General features: G+C 38.3%; 2 protein-coding genes across 2 annotated transcripts in view; one reads left to right on the top strand and one right to left on the bottom strand.

The window, feature by feature from the left end:
* Window positions 1–13,557, top strand: part of DDX43 (DEAD-box helicase 43) — a 21,221-nt gene extending 7,664 nt beyond the window's left edge. Inside the window, exons 9-16 of the mRNA XM_039569577.1 lie at window positions 1,512–1,653; window positions 5,205–5,305; window positions 5,960–6,047; window positions 7,550–7,677; window positions 8,276–8,385; window positions 9,111–9,249; window positions 9,993–10,080; window positions 13,428–13,557. Coding sequence (XP_039425511.1) covers window positions 1,512–1,653; window positions 5,205–5,305; window positions 5,960–6,047; window positions 7,550–7,677; window positions 8,276–8,385; window positions 9,111–9,249; window positions 9,993–10,080; window positions 13,428–13,535 — 904 coding nt within the window. The 3' untranslated portion in view covers window positions 13,536–13,557. The remainder of the gene's footprint in view (window positions 1–1,511; window positions 1,654–5,204; window positions 5,306–5,959; window positions 6,048–7,549; window positions 7,678–8,275; window positions 8,386–9,110; window positions 9,250–9,992; window positions 10,081–13,427) is intronic.
* CGAS (cyclic GMP-AMP synthase) lies at window positions 13,214–21,033 on the bottom strand. The gene is given in 6 exon segments (XM_039569582.1): window positions 13,214–15,971; window positions 16,629–16,731; window positions 17,976–18,221; window positions 18,978–19,200; window positions 20,248–20,447; window positions 20,450–21,033. Coding segments are annotated over 6 exon segments (1,464 nt in total). The 5' UTR covers window positions 20,799–21,033; the 3' UTR covers window positions 13,214–15,628.

Raw genomic sequence — 21,033 nt, 5'->3', positions numbered from 1 at the left:
GACCCTTTTAGTGACAGGTCACCAGTCCGATGTCACCCCATTCACTCTAACCCTTTGTGCCTGACCTGTGAGCCAATTGCCCACACATCACATGATGTGTTTATCAGCTGAATACTGGACATTTTGTCCAGATGGATACTGTGAGAGTATTGAAAGCTTTACTGAAATCCAAAAAGGTTGCATCAGCTGGCTTCCCTTGAGCATCTTGGTAGGTTACCTTGTCATAAAAGGAAGTCAGGCTTGACAAGCAGAACTTCACCTTCATGGAGCTGTGCTGGCTGTGGCCACTGACTACATTATCTTGCAGGTGTTTGTCAATACCTTCCAGAATAATCCTCTCCATAAATTTATCAGGCACTGAAGTGAGACTAACAGGCTGGGATCCTTGAAAATCAAAACAATGTTCACCAGCTTCCAGTCAGCTGGGACCTTTCTGGATTCCAAAGACTGCTCAAAAATCACTGAGGGAGGCTTCACAATGGCATCAGCCAGCTCTTTGAGGATTCTTGTACAAATCCCATCATGCCCCATCGATCTGTAGGAATCCAGCTGGAGCAGCAGATCCTGCATAATTTGTGGCTCAGCTAGGAGTGGATTATTCTCGCAGTCATGGTTCTCCAGCTCAGGGCACTGAAATCCCCTTGGTGCATCGTGTATACTGAAGGCAAGCATCAAAGAATGCATTAAACAGCTCTGCCGTGTCTTTGTCCCTGTTTGTGAGGTGACCATCCTCATCCTGTAATGACCCAATGTTATTTTTATGCTGCCTATTGATACCTTCTCCGTAGAACATGCCTGGCTTTCTTTTCTGTGAGATTACACTGCTGAATAATGTTCAGGTTCTTGCCCACCAGAGTCATCTCCGCAAGGCCATCTTCTAGAAGGTTGACCCTGAGTCATGGGGTAATTCCATCCCTGTCTTTGCTTTCGTTAAGCTTTATGGTATTTTCATCAGCCCATTTTTCTAGCCTTTTTGTGGTTCTTCTGGTAAAAGCCTAATTCTCTAGTGTATCAGCTGCTTGTGTGTTTCATCCACAAGCCTGGGAAGTGTAGATCTTCATTTAAGCAATTAAGCAGACGTTAGTGTACTCTGAAACTTACTTGTAGGGATCTCTGTTAACTTTGTGTAGCATTCTGAGTAAGTGTTACAGTCACCCCAACAGCAAAACAACTGACTTTTGATGGTACTGTTTGGAAAATCATCCATCCTTTCATACATTCATCTATTTTTTGTGTAAATATTTTCGGAACAACCCAAAACGTAGTTGAACTATCTTCCTTTCACAATTACTTCCACTGCAGTTTCAGCAGAAAACTATTGCTGAGCTGTTGAGGGAGTGTCATTCAGTATTAATTTTATTGATTACTGGGATACTGTCAGTCATGCTGTATTCCTTTTTCTTGTTAATACCAAGTGATACTTTTAAAACAACATGGTGGCATTTATTTGAAAAGGATTAACTTTAGCTGAAATTTAATACACTACTTCTGTAAAACATTTTATTTTACAGTATTTGCGTCTATGGTGGTGGGGACCGAAAAGGACAGATAGACATGGTTACCAAAGGTGTGGATATTGTTATTGCTACTCCTGGCAGACTGAATGATCTTCAAATGAACAACTTCATAAATTTGAAGAGCATAACATATTTGGCAAGTAACTGATATGCAATGAATAATGCACCATTTGGGAAATGGTTGACTCAGTTTGAATTTAAGCTGTAATGGAGTTTTCTATAAACTTCCAAAGTCTTAGTTACAATACAGCTTGACGTTGAAATGGGTGTTGGAGGGATGATTCATACTTACTATAATTGCACTGCAGATGTGAAATATTCCCTAGGAAAAATAAAATAGGCTTCTAGCACAGCAAGCATTTCAAAGATGCTAAATTGTTTTTTCAGTAACGTTTGGCATTCTAAAATTCACTTTGTCAGGATTCATTACTAATGGATGAAATGCCTTTCTGAAGTTGTCTTTTCCTTTTCTTTTTAAAGGTTACCAGTGACTCGGTTTCTTATTAGAACTTGTGCAGTAGCAGAGTCACACACAGATACTTAAGTGTTGGGGGACTGACTTTCATCTGGTCTCACTGGGAAAATAGCCTTATAAATGTTACTATTAATCCTTATGTCTTCATTTCATTCTTGCCTTTTGCTGTGCTGAACATGTAAGACTGTTGCTATTTGTAAAACACCTCCGTATATTCAATTTATTTCTAACTTGTCTGAATTCTTGCCTAGTTTGACAATTTGGCGGTGCTCTCTGTCCACCCCCACTACCCTGTGAGAGTTAAATTCTCTCCATGTTATAACAAGTTAGCTCCAGTTCTAGGTAATAGTTGTGAGCTTACTGGCAAGGCCAGCAGTGGTATAGGGTCATTATAAATTTGACCATCTGGGAAAAAAGTTTATTATTGGAAGACAGAAGAATAGCCTTGTGTAGAACAGTAACATGTAATTGCTGAGCAGGATGAAAATAGGCCTGAAAACCTGCATTCTGAGAACTGTAGGAACAGTTCTGCCAAGGTGAAGTATAGTCATACTACAGGCACACACTGCTTCGTAAAGCAGTGGGTATTGAACCAAAAGCACATTTCAGTATGTGCAGCATATACTACAGTATGACAATGCCAAAAAGAATTAACTATCAAGTTGAAAAATATGATGATGTAAAGCAGGAGGAAAGACATTTGTTGTTGTACCACTAGCAGTTAAAAGCAGTTTTCAGAAGATTGCAACCAGTGCAAGTACCTTGTATTGTGATGTGGTTAAGGTCTCATGCCTCAGACTTTAAGGAAATGCTGCACTACCAAAGCCCCATGTCAAAAACTGGACATTGAAAATGCTATCTTTTTGTAATCTTTCTATATTTTTATCCTTGCAGTTTCTTGTGCTTTTTAGTATATGATGCTTTCTGTTTCCAGAGCTTTGTTGTCAGTTTTCAGCCAACAAATAATTTAATCGTGCAGCCTTGCTTTAGGGAAAAGAGAGTGGTATTAGATTTTAAATTTAACACCTTGGATGAAGAACACTCTTCATTGAAGAGCTTCATTTACAGTTTTCATTTAAAGATCTTGAGTCTTACGAAGGTTCCCAAAGTAAACTTGGAATTACTTGCTAATATGATACAATTGTTTCCCAAATGACTTCCAAGATCAGATATTGGGATACAGTTGTTAAAAAAACCCAACCAACCAGATGTGCCACCCCCTAGAAAAATTTTAAAAACCCACCACTACCAAACAAACAAAAAACCAAAACAAGAAACAAACAAACAAAAAAACCCTACCACAGCACCAAACCATTCATTATGTCTGAGTAGCCACAGGACCCAAGGTGAATTTGAGGTTGAAATTTCTCTTCTTGCCTGACAGAAGCATCAAGTTGATTGCAGTCTTGATTCAGATTTTTAGGAACCCATTTATTCAAGATAGGCTGCTGCTTTTCATTATTTCATAAGTAAGACTGGAAATTCTGTCATAAACAGCCTTTTGATGTTCAAAATACGTCATATGAAAATTGCTTTTTGTTTCCCTGTGTTCAATGTAAATCAGAATTCATTCATCAGCAGTCTCATGAAGTAATCTTATTTCTTTGGACGCCATGCTGATAAAGCAGAAGGAAGGAAATTGGAATTGGGCTTGAATAATTGGGAAGCACTTAGGAGAAAGTGTAATTAAAAATATATATATAAATCATGAAGGAGGATGTAGAAGGTAGATTGGAGTAATGCGTTTATTCTTCAGTACAAAAAAAAAAAGTGTAAAACTTAACAATAACTGATTTAAAACAAAGGAGAGAGGAAAGTAAATAATTTTGAAAGGAAGAACTGGCTTGTAAGATTTTCTTGCCAAGAAATAGAACTGGAATGAACAATATTAACAAATATCTATATATTTAAAGATAACAAGAAACCTAAGATCATGTCAGTTGAAAGACATTTAGATTATAAACCAGGATGTGGCTATGACACATTTGAAAAAATCAGTACTAATGTCTATCTGACAGCAGCTATCAAAAATAAGGGAAGTAAACTTCAACTACCCTGATCCATCTATTAGACATAGATGCTTTCTTTTCCCTTTGCATCAAAGTGCCAGTGTACTTAATAGCATAGAAAGCTTCTGCTGCTGAAAAAGCCATAGCAGCCAACTCTGTATTTAAAATTAATGATGTTTCAGCCTTGCTGTTCTATTAGAATTCGTGTAGTTAATGAAATCTCCATGCGCCCTCTAAAAATAAAGAGAATTAAATCAAGAAATAGATTTCTTGTCTTCTGTCGCTCAGTTGATAATTTGTTGTCATTTCAGAGATTTACACAGATAATGTACTAAACCCCTTTAATATAATAAAATATCAGAGAATAATGGAGCATCAAAATTAGGACAGTAGAAAGGGATTATCATCAATGTCCTGTATTTCCACATAAGTGACTAGAAATTGTCAATATTTAAAAGCCCAATCCATGTAACTTTAATTTTCAAGTAGAGTTTATATAAATCAGAGGAGAAATGAGTCTTGGATGTTAGTCTTCTTTCTTTGTATGAGACTGAAAACATTCACGAGTGTGCTTGTATACTAGAAAACTTATCAGTTCCGAAGAGTTGTACTCAGACCTCCAGCTCACTTGTTCACTTCTGGCTTTTTTTTGCCAGATGAAACAGAGCTTGTGCTCTGGGAGTTGTGCAGTGTCCTAGTGTGAGTCAGAATGTATGCTCTGGCTTTTTTCCTACTTCTAATGAGGAGATAAACTGACAAGTGATATTTTCATCCTGTATGAGATCTCTAATGAGGTAGAAATGAGATTTTCCCTTTAAATTACAAACAATTTCTTAATGTGTGTTGAGCGGGTTGCTCCCCTCTGGGTTTGGTTGGTTATAGGTTTTTTGGGGTTTTTTTAATTTGTGCTTAGTTTTAGACATCAACCTAATTATTGTTAAACAGTTGTTTTTTCTTTATTGACTTTAAATGCTCGTAAAGGCGCTGCGAATTTTCTTGTTCTGCCTGTGAGTTTAATACTGAATGAAAAACTATCAAGGAAATTGGAGGTGAAATAGAAGTTGAACAGGTTTTGCAGTTAGTTACAGAGAAGATTCTGCAATTAAAACAGTTACCATTAAAATATCTTTCTGTGTAATGTCCTGCTGAAATAAACCATTATCTGAGGGACTAGGCAGAATAAATAGCCTTGTTTCTGAACAGGTTTTAGATGAGGCTGACAGAATGCTGGACATGGGATTTGAACCTCAGATAATGAAGATCCTAATAGATGTGCGCCCTGACAGACAAACTGTTATGACAAGGTATCTAAACATGATAGTGCTCAGGACTTGAACATAAGGTTATTGAACAAGTTAATTTCAAAACAAATGTGTCAGTTATTAAAATTTTTACTAGTTTTCTTTCTAATTCTGTCTAGTCAGTCCTGATGAGCCATTTGACAATTTTTTTTTTTCCATTTTGTACTGCCTTATCTGATGTTTTATATCAAATATAAAGACAATTGAGTTCTCCCAAAAAAAGTAAGGTATCCTGTGAGTGCTAGAATTTGCCATATCAATTTGAAATGCCAACTTATGCTTCTCCATCTGGGACCAAAAGCATTTCCTGACTTTGTGGTCAGTGTCTCTGCTAGTCTGTACCTGGATTAATTTTGAAATTATGCAGCTTTTGGGAACTTAACAATTGAATATCCCAACAATAATTTTTGTTCCCACATTTTGCATTTAAGCTGTTGGTTTAGAGAGAAAACGGGCTAGATACTTGCTTATTAGGTATTGTTGAAAACTAAAATTACCTTAGGCTCCAATAGAAAGGCTCCATAATTGTTGCCTGTACTTTTAACCAGTAAAATTACCTTTTAAGCTTGAGTGCTGTTTACTATCATGAAATTAACGAATTGGAGAAGATTTTGCACACTATTCTCATGTGTATTTCCCTCTTCACTTCCTGTTTAGTGCTACTTGGCCTGATGGCGTCCGTCGCCTAGCAAAATCCTACTTGAAAAATCCCATGATTGTGTATGTCGGCACTCTTGACTTAGCAGTAAGTTGTCCGGTTCTTTTTTGGTTTTTCCCCTTCCTTTTGCAGAAGAACCTACACTTAAGCCAGGAAATTTTCGCTTGTAACTAATTGTATGTAAGTAAATGCACATATCTGTTGTAATCAATCTGAGCTTTCAAGAAACAGCTCCATACTATTTGTTTCAAAGTTTCCTTAAAAGTTCAGAAAAATTAAAAAAGTATTAACTAACACTTTTTCTGTAACAACATCTGGAAGTCTTAGCTCTTCAGTAGGAATCACAGCTGACAAGTATCAGTCATGTTGAATGTTCTGCTTCACAGTGCTGTTTTTGTGTGAGCCCTTGGTTTTGCAGCCTTAATTTCAGTTCAGCAAGTTCTCCTTCCTTACTTGGTTTTCCTTCTGAAGGTCTTCTTCTAATGCATACAGACCCTTAACTGAACTTGTGTTTCCTAACTGCTTCTTTCTCAAATGGGGTGGGAGCTTTGTACTAAACTCTTGGAGGACACTTGTCTAGAGCAGGAAATACTTGTTAGAGTAAGAACTGTCTTTAAAGTCCAAAACTTCTAACGTGGATGTAGTTGCATATTTGTCATTGTTGTGCAGCTATGTGTAGTTGGCTTCAGTACCACCAGAATTAATAGAAGCAGTAGTTCACCCAAGATCTTCGGAAATTTTCCTTTTCAGTTCCACTTTTTTTAGTGATAGTGAATGAGGAAACCTAGTATCCAGTACACTCTTAGGTAGAAAGAGAGGCAAAATGTGCTTTTTTTCTGTTCTGTTCAGAGCTACGCTTTTATCAAAGGACATTTCTTGTCAGAGGACTGGAATTTGAAAGACATCAACTTCTGTTGTAGCTCTCTTCTCTAGGGCATTCATCTCTTTTTACAGAAGCTTCTCTTAATTGAAGAGGTGACATCTGGGTGGGAGGGGGAAGGGCTCCCATGTGGAGAGAGAATCTTTGTGTACTTGAGTCTTCAACTCTCGCCACAAAGATCATGATTCCGTGCCATGAGAATGTCTAGACATTTATTCTACTTATGAGATATACCGTAGACATTCTGTGGTAACTTCCACATGTAATGGAGTAAAGTTTTTAATGAACTGTTACTGGAATAGTTAGAAGTGATAATTTCAAATAGATTTACAGAATCTGCTTTAAAAGCCTGTGATTTCAAGTAAGACTGCCATTGTTCTAACTTGCTCTGGATTAACATAAAATATTTGCAAATTAAAGAACTCCAATCTGTTTTTCACTAATGCTATATTTATTTCACCTCACTAATCTGTACCCTTTAAATCTCTGCAAATAAATGGTTTGGCAAACTGCTTAAAGGTAAATTTTGTTATTCTCCTGAAGCACCTAGGAAATAGAAATCTGCTTTGTTTGAACTCCAAACTGATACATATTAAAATGGTTTTTTGTGGGATCATATGTTATTAGTTTTATAACATGGCAATACGGGAATTAACAGAAAAAAACATTACTCTGTTTCCACCTAACATCCCTTTTTGCTGTTTGACAGGCAGTAAACACAGTACAGCAAAAAGTTATTGTTATCCCTGAGGAAGAAAAGAGAGCTTTCATGCATAGCTTCATTAAGTCCATGAAGCCAAAAGATAAGGTCATCATTTTTGTGGGAAAAAAGCTTACGTATGTAATCACTTCCCAGTATCACATCTGTTTGTTTTTTTTTTTTCCTAATAGAAATATTGAATAGTTTCTTAGTTTACATAATAACTGTCAACTGTAATAGCTCTTGTCCACAATGTGCTGCTAGTAGTATTATTTTTATTATTTATTTCTTCCTTCAGACTGACTGGCAGTTTGTATCTTTTTTAATATCATTAATGGTGGTGGTAAGTCTCAATTTCATATAGTTCAAGTGGGGTGTTTGGATTCTTGGGGATACATGAATATGATACACTGTTTACTTCCATATGCCTCTGGTGCATGCAAAACCTGATTAATGTGGGGGGTGGTCATTGTATCATACTTGAACTTTTTGAGTGAACAACACAAGAATAATCTAGTACTTCTCTAAAATATAAATAAAGGTAATTTCTATGGGGCTTAGACGTCCTTTCCTATTTTATAATAAATACCAGCTGAGCTCAGTAGTGTTTTGTCCTTAAGCACACATTTAGCTTTTGTTGTCATGTCACTGTCTTTTTGATCTAAATCTAGATACTGCACTACTTTCTTTCTTTTTTCCTTTTGTTTTAAGAGCCATTGCTTTATTTCACCCTAGAGCTGATGACTTAGCAAGTGACTTTGGTATCGAAGGAATTCCAGTACAGTCACTTCATGGTAACAGGGAACAGTGTGATCGAGAACAGGCTTTAGATGACTTCAAGAAAGGTGAGTTTGTACTGAAGTACTGGTTTGTTTAGGCCAGACTTTTAAAGTTTGTTGTGTTCAAAACTTGTCTATCTCTAATTGCTGTGTCTCTTGCGTACTATGGAAATAAAAATGTGGAAGAGCTCTGAATTACACGTTTACTTTATTAATTTGACAAACAGAAACACCCAGCAAACAAAGAGGTTGCTCTATAATAAAATTTGGAATGTCTGGGAGTTTAATAATTTGGAGTAAGGTTTATATTACTTTTGACATTTCTGGAAAAGTTGGTGTTGTGTTAGTCTACAGAATGGTAAATTTAAATGTCAGATGATGGTGCTTTCAGTGAAACAGTTCTGCTCCAGATTATGCCAGTAGGGTTATACTTCAGGGTTATGTGGACACTTGCTAATAAAAGACTAGTGCTGTGACAAGAGCATCAGCTGAGAATATAGTTGTTGAAGTTCTTGTTCTTTGGACAGACTCTTTATATCAACTAGGCAGGTTTCTTACTTTTCCTGCACTGTGCTGTTCTACTTGTGAAATGCAAATAACAGTAAAACGACATTTTGGGTGCTTACTTACCAGCTTGTATTTGAAGCTAACTCAGTGTGACATGCAACAAGCATAATTTTACTTTGTGTTAAGAATAGTAAGTGCATTATAAGCTAGAAAACCAATAGAGTGGAGTATGTTTTCTGCATATTCCATAAACTCCCATTCTCTTCCTGTCGTACTTCTTGTAGGCAAAGTTCGAATATTGGTAGCTACTGACTTGGCATCCCGTGGCCTTGATGTGCATGATATTACTCATGTTTTTAACTTCGATTTCCCTCGCAACATTGAAGAATATGTTCATAGAATAGGTCGTACGGGAAGAGCAGGGTAAGTGTTTACCAGAAAATAGTAGTGTATTATCAATGTTTTGTTGTGTTTTATGCACTGCATAGGAGTTTTTCTTGTCAAATTCTAGAGGCTACAGGTGATGTGAGGTGGGGGAGTGAAGACTTCAGTCTATCAAAGTATGTTTCTAAACGCACTGCTTTATGTCTTGAAATGAATTCACTGTTAAATTGAAGGCAAACAAGTTTTATGTTTTTCTGTTATTGAATGAAGGATGTTTGAAAGCTGGTTTAAATATGAGGAAGAATTAGAAAAAATGTCTGCATTGATATTCTGGAATGTTACTTCCTTGTTTGTCTCTTCATGAGCTACTGAGTTATTTAGTTTTCTAGACAACACACTGAACAGAAGCCATCTGCATGGTTTAAAGTCTGCAGCCGATCATGGTGGTGTAGTTTAGTGGTGGGTTTTTGGATGCTGCTTTCCCAGGCTTGTACAAGTGTGATTTTTCTCATTTAATCATTATATGAATGTGTGTCTTTTCATACTTAAATATGTTGCCTTTATGCTAGATTTATTATCTTAAAGTCTAAATTAGTTTTGCATTTGCTCCATTTTAGATGAATTGCTGTATTCTGATTTTTATGAAAGGTAGCTCTCTGTCATGTGCACAGTTAATGCTCAAACCACTTTATTCTACCAGCTCAGTAATACTGCCTAGGTCAGTAGTAAAAGCCTAGTAAGAGTTATTTTGAAGATCAGCAGTTGTTTCCTTCCTTGTTTAGGCGCACTGGGGAGGCAGTAACACTTGTCACGAGCAATGATTGGAAGTTTGCGTCCGAACTGATTGACATTCTGGAAAGAGCAAACCAAGTAAGAATACATTACTGGGTAAGATTTATATTGGTTCTGGGTTAGCACCTGAAGCAGGTCATGAAGCTCTAAGCCTATTTAGACCCTTTTTGGTGAGTGTTTGTGGTATCTCAGGGAAAGACAATGGGTATTTCAGTCTGTCTTGTCCTAGATAGCCTTAGCTGTGTTTTACCTTACAGATGAGTCCCAGTAAGGAACTGTGAACTTTAACCAAAGCCTTCCATGTCCAAAGAAAAAGTAACTAACATATACATTGAGGTGTGCAGAGGAATAATAGGGTCTATTTTATGTCATAGTATTTTATTCCATTTGTATTTCACTTCTGGATGCATTTACCAATGTTCTTGTTTAACAGTGTAAATATTAACAATACTTAGAAGAAGCTCAACTATCTTATCTGTTTATTGTATCTGACAGTTGTGACACCTGCATGTACTTTACCAAGCTTTCTTACTGATGTTTGTAAATAGTATGTGAAATGGAACTGGAATGTGATCTCTTTCTTTAAAGAATCATATTTTTTCTTGATACCATATCTAAGAAAACAGAGACAATTGTGTTGCTGTTTCTTGCTGTAACAAGAAACAATATTTTGCCTGATTTATAGTAAACCCCCAGTTCAAGTCCTGACTTGAGCTGAAATTTTGTTTGTTTGGGTTGGGGTATTTGGTTGGTTGGTTTTTTTGGATGGGAGTTTGAGTACATACTAAATGGATTTTATCTAGGACCTGTGGTTTTTACTCTGGACACTTAATCAGATTTTAAACCCTGGGTTAGGACTTCATCTCAGTCTTCTGGTTTACAACTCTTCTTTGAAAGATACTACGTTGCTTTATTGCAAACCTGCTAAGATGCTTTTGACAGACGAAAAGGAGGGAAAAAAAAGTGTAGAAAGTAGTCACCTAATAATTTCTTCACGTTGCAAATTTGGGGGTTTTGGTTGGGGTGGGGTTTTTTGTTTTTATTCAGAAAATGCAAGAGATGAAACCAGTAATGATACTGTGAAGCTACTTTAGAGGTGCCTTGTGTTTTGTATTCTGAGTTAGTAATTACCATTCAAGCCTTGTTTTCAGCTGCAGACTGCAAAGTTCCCAAACTGGTTTTGGTTTTTTGTAATGTGTGATAGTTCAACTGGGAACGTCTCTGAGTGCAGAGGAGAAAAGAGGAACTCTGAATCCTTTCTTTCAAGAGTTACTATTAGTCACAACATTATTCTCAAACTTAGTTATGTCTGATAGAAGGGAAGTATCCCTACAGACAAGTGTTGGGTTTTTTCCCATGACAATGGAAATACCATTATTTCATTCTTAAAGCATCATGTAAAAGTAAGAAGAGAACTGAAAACAGAAATATTTCGATTTCAAAACAAGTAAGCTGCATTTGTTAGCCAAATGTTCTCTGTGATTTTGAATCTACAGATTATATTAAAAGAGAAACAGGTACAACAAAAAGGTGTCTGTTTCATGTTGAAGAGATCTTTTATATATAAAAGCTTAAGAAGCATGAACAGCTATATTAAGGAAACAGGTGGAAAAATAGTAATCTCTGTAATACCAAGAAAAGCATTCCATGTAAATCATGGCATCTCTATCTTTTTCTGTTTTCTCACTTGGACTACCCTACCTATCTTATATGTTTAGCAGATACCCAGATTGTTCATGAAAAATCTCAACAAGCCACTAGATGATGGATATTATCTTACTGAGATTTTTATGTTTCTGTATCCTCACTTCTTCCCACTCTTGCCTTGTGCTTGCTCAAAAACCACTCTTGCAAGAAATCGTTGCGATTTTAGTTTGGAGTAAGTTATGCTTCAAGCTCTAGGAGAGGATCTGATACTGTGGAAGAAAATCATTCCATGTTTCAACTGAAAAATAACTTTGTCTCATTACTTCTATTGCCACTGATAAGTCTGTAGTGACTTTCAGCTAGAGATACATAATTTTAAACTTTATTTTTAAATAGTGTTTGAAACTTAGGCAGAATAGACTCTTCCAGAGTTGTCATATTCTGCCAGGACAGTTGTTCACCAGTAAGAGCAATTCAACACATAAAACATATACTAGCAAGGTGTCCCTCATGCCAGCTCAAGAAAAAGTTGCTGATAGCAAATGGCAAGCATTGCTCAATCATAAAGTCAGACACAAGAAATGGGAACTAGAGGAATATGACTTCCTGCTCCACCAGTCTTGTTGTCTTGGCTGCATTCTCCACCTGTTCAAGCGTTGCCAAGCCCAGGCACTTTTAGGGAGACTTTAAGGTATTTACATTCGTTTGTACTCTGCTGTTTGCACTGTATTTGTGCCACTGGCAGGCACAAATCACACAGACTGAGCAATCATGTTAGTACCACGTTCACACACTGCCCTCCACGCTGATCAGGAGACTGATTCTGGACGGGGTGACTTCCACTGATGGCCACATGCCATTGCAGACTGTTGAAGTGGGCTGCCTTTGACAGATCAGTGATCCAAGACCTCGTGACAGTACAGTTGCCCGCAGTGCTTTTTGCAGTAAACATTGCATTATTGTAAGCATTATGCCCGACCTGGTTTAAGTCTTGTTAGATACTGCCTTTGTTCCATGAGCAAAAGAATGGTATCTGGGGTTTTTCTTTCATCACTGTCACTCTGCCTAGTAAGTCTGTCTGTAATTCTTCACATCTAGCCTCAGTCGTTAAGAACTCTGAGGTGAGAGTGTGTTGATACTATTCACCTTCTTTTCCAAATAATTACAAACATGCCAAACACCCCTGTGGATCTTAGTAAGGTGCTCTTGTGACCTCCCAGTGGTGGGAGATCTGACCATTTTCTCCTGCCCTTCTTTTCTTGTCTTTTAGCTTTTTTCTAAGCACATGAGAACCATTCCTGTGACAACACTTTCTTTTAAGTCACAAAGTTTCTCTTCAGAGGCTCTTAAAATTTCCATAAGGAATTTAATACAAATTAACATTTAAATGTATGTATATAGTATGATATCACCTTTAAGTGGCACTGGATGTTTTACCAGCTGTTCATTATAACTAAAAGATACATTTCTGTTTGAACTATAATGTTGTAGTTAGCTGTTTATATGTTGCCATCAGATACGGTGATACAAACATAGGTATATTATTGAAAATCCAGACACACTATGATGATTATTTTTCAGTATATTTCAGTACAATCTTATGTAAAAAGATTTCTCTCTGCATTTCTACAGAAAAGAATTTGCAAAGTGACAGGAGCCAGATAAATAATGAAATCAAGTTTGAGAACACACAAATCAATAGCATTCACATAAAGCAGAGTCTAAAAGTTTAGATTTATTTAAAACTCACCATGTTTTTTTGCCTGCTTTCTTATTAGGTAGTTCCTGATAAGCTTGTTGCCATGGCAGAAAGATACAAACAATCACAAATGAGAAAAGAAATTGAAAAGGATATACAAAGACCTTGGAGAAAGCCCTCAAAATAAGTGTAATCCCTTGAAGTTACTGAAACAGAGAATGTGATTATAAGTAGTGTTACTATCTGTGAGCTTGAATGTCTAAGTTTCATGATTGCTTTCCATACCTGTCCTATTTAAACAAACTTCTAAAAAGTGTCTTAGAAAAGAAAACTGGATTAACTTTATATAGAAGTAAATCTGGTTTTGCACTTGGGACACTATTTTCACATAAAAATTAGTTGGGGTTTTTTTTTTTTTTTCTTGTGTGATGTATGAAACTTCTAAAGCCATTTTCTACTGGTTAAAAACAAATATTGTGGCTTTGTTGGTTGGTTTGAGTTTTTTTAGTTAAATGCAGTATTGATATATAAGAATGTAAAAGATAACTTTTCCTTTTATATTCAGAGAACTGGATTATTCATTGAAAGCAATGTTTGTCAATGTAGTTTCAAAATACTGTACCTTTGCCCGGATATGCCACTGGCATGCAGAAGTATTTCTCAGGATAATGAAAACTGCTTGGTTTGCCATTACTTACGTTTGCTGAAGCAAGTTTTCTTTATTCTTATTTAAAAACATAACATTGGAAGTCATTTTTGTTAAGACTTGTGTCTCAAGATTTTTTGAGAGAGGTCTGCCTTTTCTTCTAATGGAGGAGAGTATGACAAGAAGTATGTGTTTGTGGCTAACTGGGGAAGAAAATCAGCTTGTACTCTTGTTTTTGTGGATGTAATATTCTAGCTTAAGGGATAAAACCAGAATTTACTACAGCAATGTCAACAAAGCCATGGAGAAAAGAATACATTCAAAGGCCAGCTTTTATTTCTTCCAGGTAAAGTTGATTCACACTTTACATTTGGATGTCAGGTTCTGTCACACAGACTCCCAGTGATAACGGGATATGTTTTCTCCTCTTAGAAATTTATATGGGAAGGAGTTATTCCTTCATTCAATGCTTGGTCTGAACTTGTGCTTATTTATGTGTCATATGATTAAATAAAAACTAATAAACAAAACTCAGAAAAATGAGAATAATTTAGTAAAATTACTCTCTAAATATTCTTCCCTCTTAATTTGCTCATAATTGAGGTAAATCTGGGCATTATTCAAGCCAATAGGTTATTTTGCCTTCAAAAAGTAGGCTAAAAATATGGACTTCCCATGGCTTCTATAAGTAAAAGCAAAAGATCTATTTATTTGCAGCACAGCAGTTCCCAAATGCTGTGTACTTCTCACCTGCACAATTTTAGTAATAGGAAATATTAAAACTACTTTTTTTTTTCCTCACACACATTACTTCAGCATGAGAAAAATGGATATGAATTTCAATTTCAAGAGTGTCCAATTCATGCTGCATTTTGGTTTTGATAACCTTTTATATCAAGAGTCTTCCTCTTTGATACAGGTTGAAAGATGCATTTCTTTCTACATGATTCATCATACAAATAAATGCTCATTGGCACAATAACATCTACTCTGTTGCAGCGTATTAGGTAACGACTGCTTCAAAGCCCAGTGAAAAGACTGATTTCTAAAGCAATTCTGAAGACTCAGAAAGGATAAGTTACTTCAGAAACTTCATATTACTCTGATAAAATATTCTCTCTCTGCTAACTGTTGCTTGTGATTGTCCTCTGCAAAAGATCTTCATCCACACAGGTGATCTGGAGAAGTTGTTCTGGTTAATGTTGAAGTAACTCCAGTGACTTTTTTCCTTTTGAAAGCAGGAGTGTATTTTGGATATTCTGTATTGCATCTTAGTTTTAAATAAAATTGTCATTTTTTCTGTTATGCAGTCATTGATGCCTTTGTATTTGGAAATACAGAAATTACACATGGGAAATGAACTATTCCAAATTCTTCTATATGTTCTTAGTATACCTTGAAGACATTTTGATGGTGATATCTACATTTGGATAGGCAAAATAAATATTACTTAAAACATTTCTTTTAAGAGTTATGGCTAAGCAGTGTGGCCAAAGCATGCATTTTTGTCTTCATGTTCCTGATTTTATTTTGGTTTGGTTTTTGTAGTACCACACTATTGAAGAGTCGTTTATGGTGCAGAATTTTTTGTTTTAAATATGCAAGTTTACATGATATTATTGTGAACAATGTTCTTAATAATTCTCGTGAAATACTGGGAATCCATTGTTCAATTCATGGCTTATTTTTCTTGAAAGGAAATGATGTCTTGCTTTATCTTCTAGGCTGAACAAGTTGTATTGGGGAATAAAAAAGTGAGTCAGCTGAGACTTTTGCAGACAACCCACAAAAAATTTCAGACATTGCTGAAAGCAATGATCCAGGTCTCCCAAGTGCCACTCTGAGTCATTTGGCCACGTGACACAGGAGTGGAAAAAAGCAGTTTTGACATGATATGAACAGAATTTTTCCAATTCTTTTGGATGTTTCATTTTAAGTTGCTCTAGAAGGTACTTCAGCAGCTTAAGACAACCTTTCCTGTTAAAGAAAATAAGAATGGATTAGGTACCTTCTCCATAGTTCTAAGTATGTGGTTCAAGTATTTAAACACAGTTATGCATTAATTCTGTGGTGACTTTCTTGATTCAGTACAAGATGTAATTGGCAAACCAACTTCTTAGTTTACTTGTTAAGGAGATTTTGTACCTCATGTGGGTTTTGTTCTTCTGTGTTGAAGAAATGTGGAAGACAGTTCTTACAGAAATGAAAAATCATTTATTCATCTTGATCTCATTCAGTAGTTCTCTCACCATCATTTTAGAAATTACCTTGATATGAAGTGTAATTTTGCTCAGAAAGTGGAGTCATCACTTTTTTAAGCTGCTTTTTCTAAACAGGACTGAATTTGGAAAAGATAATTTAACAAGTCACATCTTTTTGCATTCTAAGGCAAGTCTGGAGTGTAAACCAGCAAGGTGATTGTTTCCACCTTTTGTTAGGTAAATGCAAGTCAGACATTCAGCAAGCACACGCAGTGTTGCATTGCTGTAGAACAATTATGCCTAAAAGATTTATTCTTGCTTCGTGTTATATTACTCTTACATCAAATTCTTAAATGCTAAACTGAAACAGTGTTAGACAGTGCTAGCCCAGCTCACACAGGCCTAAAGTAAAATATTCCTGTGAAATACCAACCTACAGCACTTTGGTCCATCGGATTCACAACATGTCTTTGAGTTGCCGTGGTTGTTTATCATGTCCTTTTCAATATGCGAGAAGGAGAGCCGCCAGGTGTTTCCTGAAGTAAAGCACAAGACTCTTAAATGGTTACACTGCACTAACCATCAGCTTCTGTAGCTAGGAAAAAATCCCAATTTTGTAATTGACTTAAATACCAGCAATTTTTTTGCACCCACTAAAAAAAAAATCTTAATTCAGTGAATGCAGTTAGTTCCTCCTGAACTCCCCAGCTGCTTCACAAAGACAATTAGAATGTAATTAATATAGACATAGTTAATTATTTGAATGCTTTAAATTCCTAAGGATGTTTGAATTTACTTCAAGCTTAATTCTGAACTTCCCTGGATTTGCTGAACATGATTTAGGGAACTGTATTATTCATAGAAATCTACTACCTTTGAATGTCTGTACTCTTACTGTGTTCTCTGGGTTTTCTTTGTGCAAATAATAGGTTTGTGAGTTTGTTTCAGGTAAGGTGACTGTTCTAAAACACTTCTTCTGCTCGTGCTTCCAAAAATAATGGCTAACGTAGCTCAATGCCCTGTTTTTAACACCAAGCAATCACTTTTGTCTTCCTTGCGTGAGTCAGCTGTTTCCCTTGCCTGTTTGGCTCAGTTACTCTTTGCATTTAATTTGCACAGGAAGAGATTGCCAAATAAACCAGTACTGCTGTACTGGGTTTTTGATAATATGGGCATGCTAATTTAATACCAGATTGCTTGAAATCTTTTTGCTGCAATAATCAGTTACCATAATGCAGTGATACATCAGAATGTTTTCTGCAAACTAATGTATGTGACAGTGGTCTGGAAGAAAAAATGTTGTAGCCATACCAGAGTTCAATGAGAAATAATGTATCTTGATAGGAAACAGTTTGCTTCCTGCAGAAGTATCTGATTTGTGGATGTAGTCACATGTACAGGGGTGTTCCCTGCGTTTTTAGCAACTTACTTCTAATTTCCTTAAAAGAGTGCATGCTGCTATTAAGTAAGAGTGCTAGCACAAGGGAAGGCCCATAGCCATGTGTCTGGATGGAGTGGATTTAATATAATGCTCTTACTAATGATCAGTATACAGCCTGGTAGGGTGGGTTTGTATTTACATTTCAGTACAGGACAAGCAGTACCACAGATCTGATGCTTTAAAGAGGGATTTCAGTTGTCTGAGCTGGATCTATCCAGGATAAGGTATCTTGAAGGCAGAATACTGAACATGATCTGGATACCCTTTCTATAGCACTTGTAAATGATCAAGTTGTAGAGAAGATACTTCATAAGTTATTATTGTCCATATTTGAGATACCTCTTAGAACTTTTTCTCTTTTGTTTTGCTTGGCTACTAAATAAAGTGATCTAAATCTCATATCTCTCTTGACTTTTGTTCCCAGCCATTGTTCAATTTTGAGGCCGCCCTGTGTGCTGAGGGGCCAGCTATGCTGAGCCTCCAAAGTCAAGATGATGTCCACTGATATTTCTGATGGAGGATTCTTGATCTGAAGAGTTACTGCAGGGCTTCCAACCTTTTTCCTTGCCACAGTGACTTCCACATCTAGTAACAAAGAAAGTGATATTTCATGTTAGATAGATAGATTAGATAGATGAAACCTTTTTTTGAAGAATGTTACATTTTTTATTAAAGAGCTCATGAGCAATCAGAAACAATACCTAGGTTCAATCGCTCATTCTTTATCCTACAGGCTATGGATGTTAAATAAAACATTGAGAAGGCCTGTTGAGGAGTTCTCTGAAATAGGGAACACAGTGTGTTTGCTTGATTTACTGTCTAAGAATTCAAAATGTAGTAATGTTTTTCAGTGAACTGCTTCCCTGTTGAAAACACACAGTGAACAGATTTGGCCACAATGTTTCTGAAGATTTTGGGGAAAAATAACCCTAAAAGGGGATATGTTTTCTGTATTAAAATATTAGATACTGTATAAAAGAAAGCTCTTTGTTTTGCTACCAGTTCAGCAAATGGCTCTTTGCACACTCCAGATAAGATGCAAGATGTATAGGTCACGTAGGAAATACCAAACATGCAATAGAACTCTTAATGTTTATTATTTTCATACAGAAAATATGCATAGTGGAGTTAATAACATAATAAGATCAGCTATGATGTATTTGTGATTCTTAACACAAGAGCAAACTTGAGATACTGGGGACAGCAGGGGTGACAGCTCCATTGGCACAGAGAGACAGGACTGGCAGGAAAATACATGTTCTTAACAATAGGGCAACACATATGCACGATGTAACTGGATTTTTAGCACTTCCGCTTGAACCTTACTCTCTCAATACTAACCTTTAATGTTTTTTACTTCCTGTTTAATAATTTCTCTTAGTGTTTGAAGCATTTTAAAGGCTGATAATTTTCCATCTTCATCTAAAAACTTCAAAAAACCCTTTTCTTTTGGAGTTCTTTTGAATGATACATAATAATAAGCTCCAGTATCATCAGACTCGTCCAGCTGAATCCTTTCAACGGGCATTACAAGCATAATGTCAAACTCATTTGGTTCAGATATCTGCAAATATGAGAATACAACAGTCAACCTGCAACTTAGGAGAATAAAACCTGAGATTTTTATACCAGTTGTGGTTTTTATCTACCTTGGTGTACTGATCATGTCTGATGTGAAATATGAGTTTATTTCTGTGGTATTGCAAGATTACCGTGCATTGGGGTGGAAAATAGCAATTTGCAGCTTACTTCCCAGCTCTCCAACTTATTAATTTTTAAAGATAGTTTTAAGATTCTTGAGCTGTTCTGAATAATTAATGCATAAATGTTGGATTCAGTCGTCCTTTTGCAGATAGGAATCAACTAAGGAAAAAAAATGCATTGCTAGGTCTGAAGCTGGTTTTAGAGAGTTAAAAATAAAGTGTCCCCATGTTTAACTTTGTTTCAGTCTGCTGGAACTAGGAAAAAAGGTACTGGTTAATCATAGAAGGTGAAGAGGTTGGAATAAACCCTAGAGATAAAGCTAGTCCTGATCCACCCTGCCCTGGGCAGGGATACGTTCCACTAGATCAGGTTGCTCAAGGCCTTATGCAACCTGGCCTTGAACACTGCCAGGTTTGGAGCATCCACAATCTCCCCAGGCACCCTGTACCAGTGTCTCACCACCCTCACAGTAAAAAAATTCTAACATCTAATCTTAATTTTCCTTCTTTCAGCTTGTATCCATAAGTCCTGCTTTTTGAAGAAAAAACAGGAAATAAAACCTGGCCCACGGCTTCTGGTGCAGTGCTATTCCTGACTGGTCCTGTTGTTAGACCAGGCTCACCTGTGTGCTGTGCAAGGACAGGGCTTTCTGCGGCTTGAACGCGAGTCCTGTTCAGGTAGCGTCTCTGACTGAATGCACATAAGTACACCATTCAGCAGGTTACTGATCATTCTATAATGCATTGTGGTTACTTTACAGAGTCGTTCTTAGTTTTAACTCGTCGGGAAGGGCCAGCTAAGAGCTGCTCTCGCGCGGCAGGAGCAGCGCAGGGCGCGCCCGCGCGAGCCGCCCGCCCGCTGCCGCCGCAGCCCGGCGGGAGAGCGCTGCCGGCGCCCCGACACCCACCTTGACGCGCTCGTAGTAGCTGCCGGCGCTCTGCCGCTCGATGGAACTGAAGCAGCCGTCCTTGCCGCGGATGGCCTGGACCAGGTGCGCGATCACCCTGTTCACCAGAGTCGCCGCCTCGGACACGTCTCCGCGGGTCAGGCTGAGCCGCGACAGCACCTCCCGGAGTCGCAGGGCGTCCACCGCCGGCGGGGGCGGCAGGCCGGGGCCGCGAGTGCCCCGTCGGGCACCGTCGGGACGCTCCGCGGGGCCGCGGGGGCTCTGGCGGCCGGCGCTCTGCTCCGCGGGGTGGGGAGCGCCTCTGCGCCGCCCGCCGCCGCGCCCGCGGGCAGCTCCCGGGCAGCGGGGGCTCGCCGTGCCGGGCGGCCGCCCCGGGCGGGGGGTCCGTCCGTCCGCGGGGCCCGGAGGGTCGCGGCGCCGCTCGGGCATTCACCCGCGACGCGGCCCCGCGCGGGGCTGCGAGCTGCGCCCTTCCCCGCGCCCCGGCCCCGCGGAGCTGCGGGACGCGTCTCCCGCCTGGCCCGCGCTCCCCTGCCGCCCGCGCTGTCCATGGCCGCCGTTCCGTCTCCGCACCCGCAACACGGCGAGCGCGCCCCCGCGAGAGACGGGGTTCCCGCCTCTGGCTTCAGCCGAGTTCCTCTTCCAGGCAGCGCGCCTCCCCTAGGAAACGAAACCCAGCGAGCGGGGCGGAGGCGAGGCGCTGCCCGGCGCTGCCGAGTTCAGCCGGGCACGAGAAAGCTCCGGCAGCAACAGCCAGGCTGCAGCCTCCCTCCAATCCGCGTGGAG

The sequence above is a fragment of the Corvus cornix genome, chromosome 3 (genome assembly GCF_000738735.6).
Source record: "Corvus cornix cornix isolate S_Up_H32 chromosome 3, ASM73873v5, whole genome shotgun sequence".
Classification (NCBI taxonomy): Eukaryota; Metazoa; Chordata; class Aves; order Passeriformes; family Corvidae; genus Corvus; species Corvus cornix.
The sequence above is the reverse complement of the archived record's forward strand: the minus strand, read 5'-3'. Positions and strand labels throughout refer to the sequence as shown.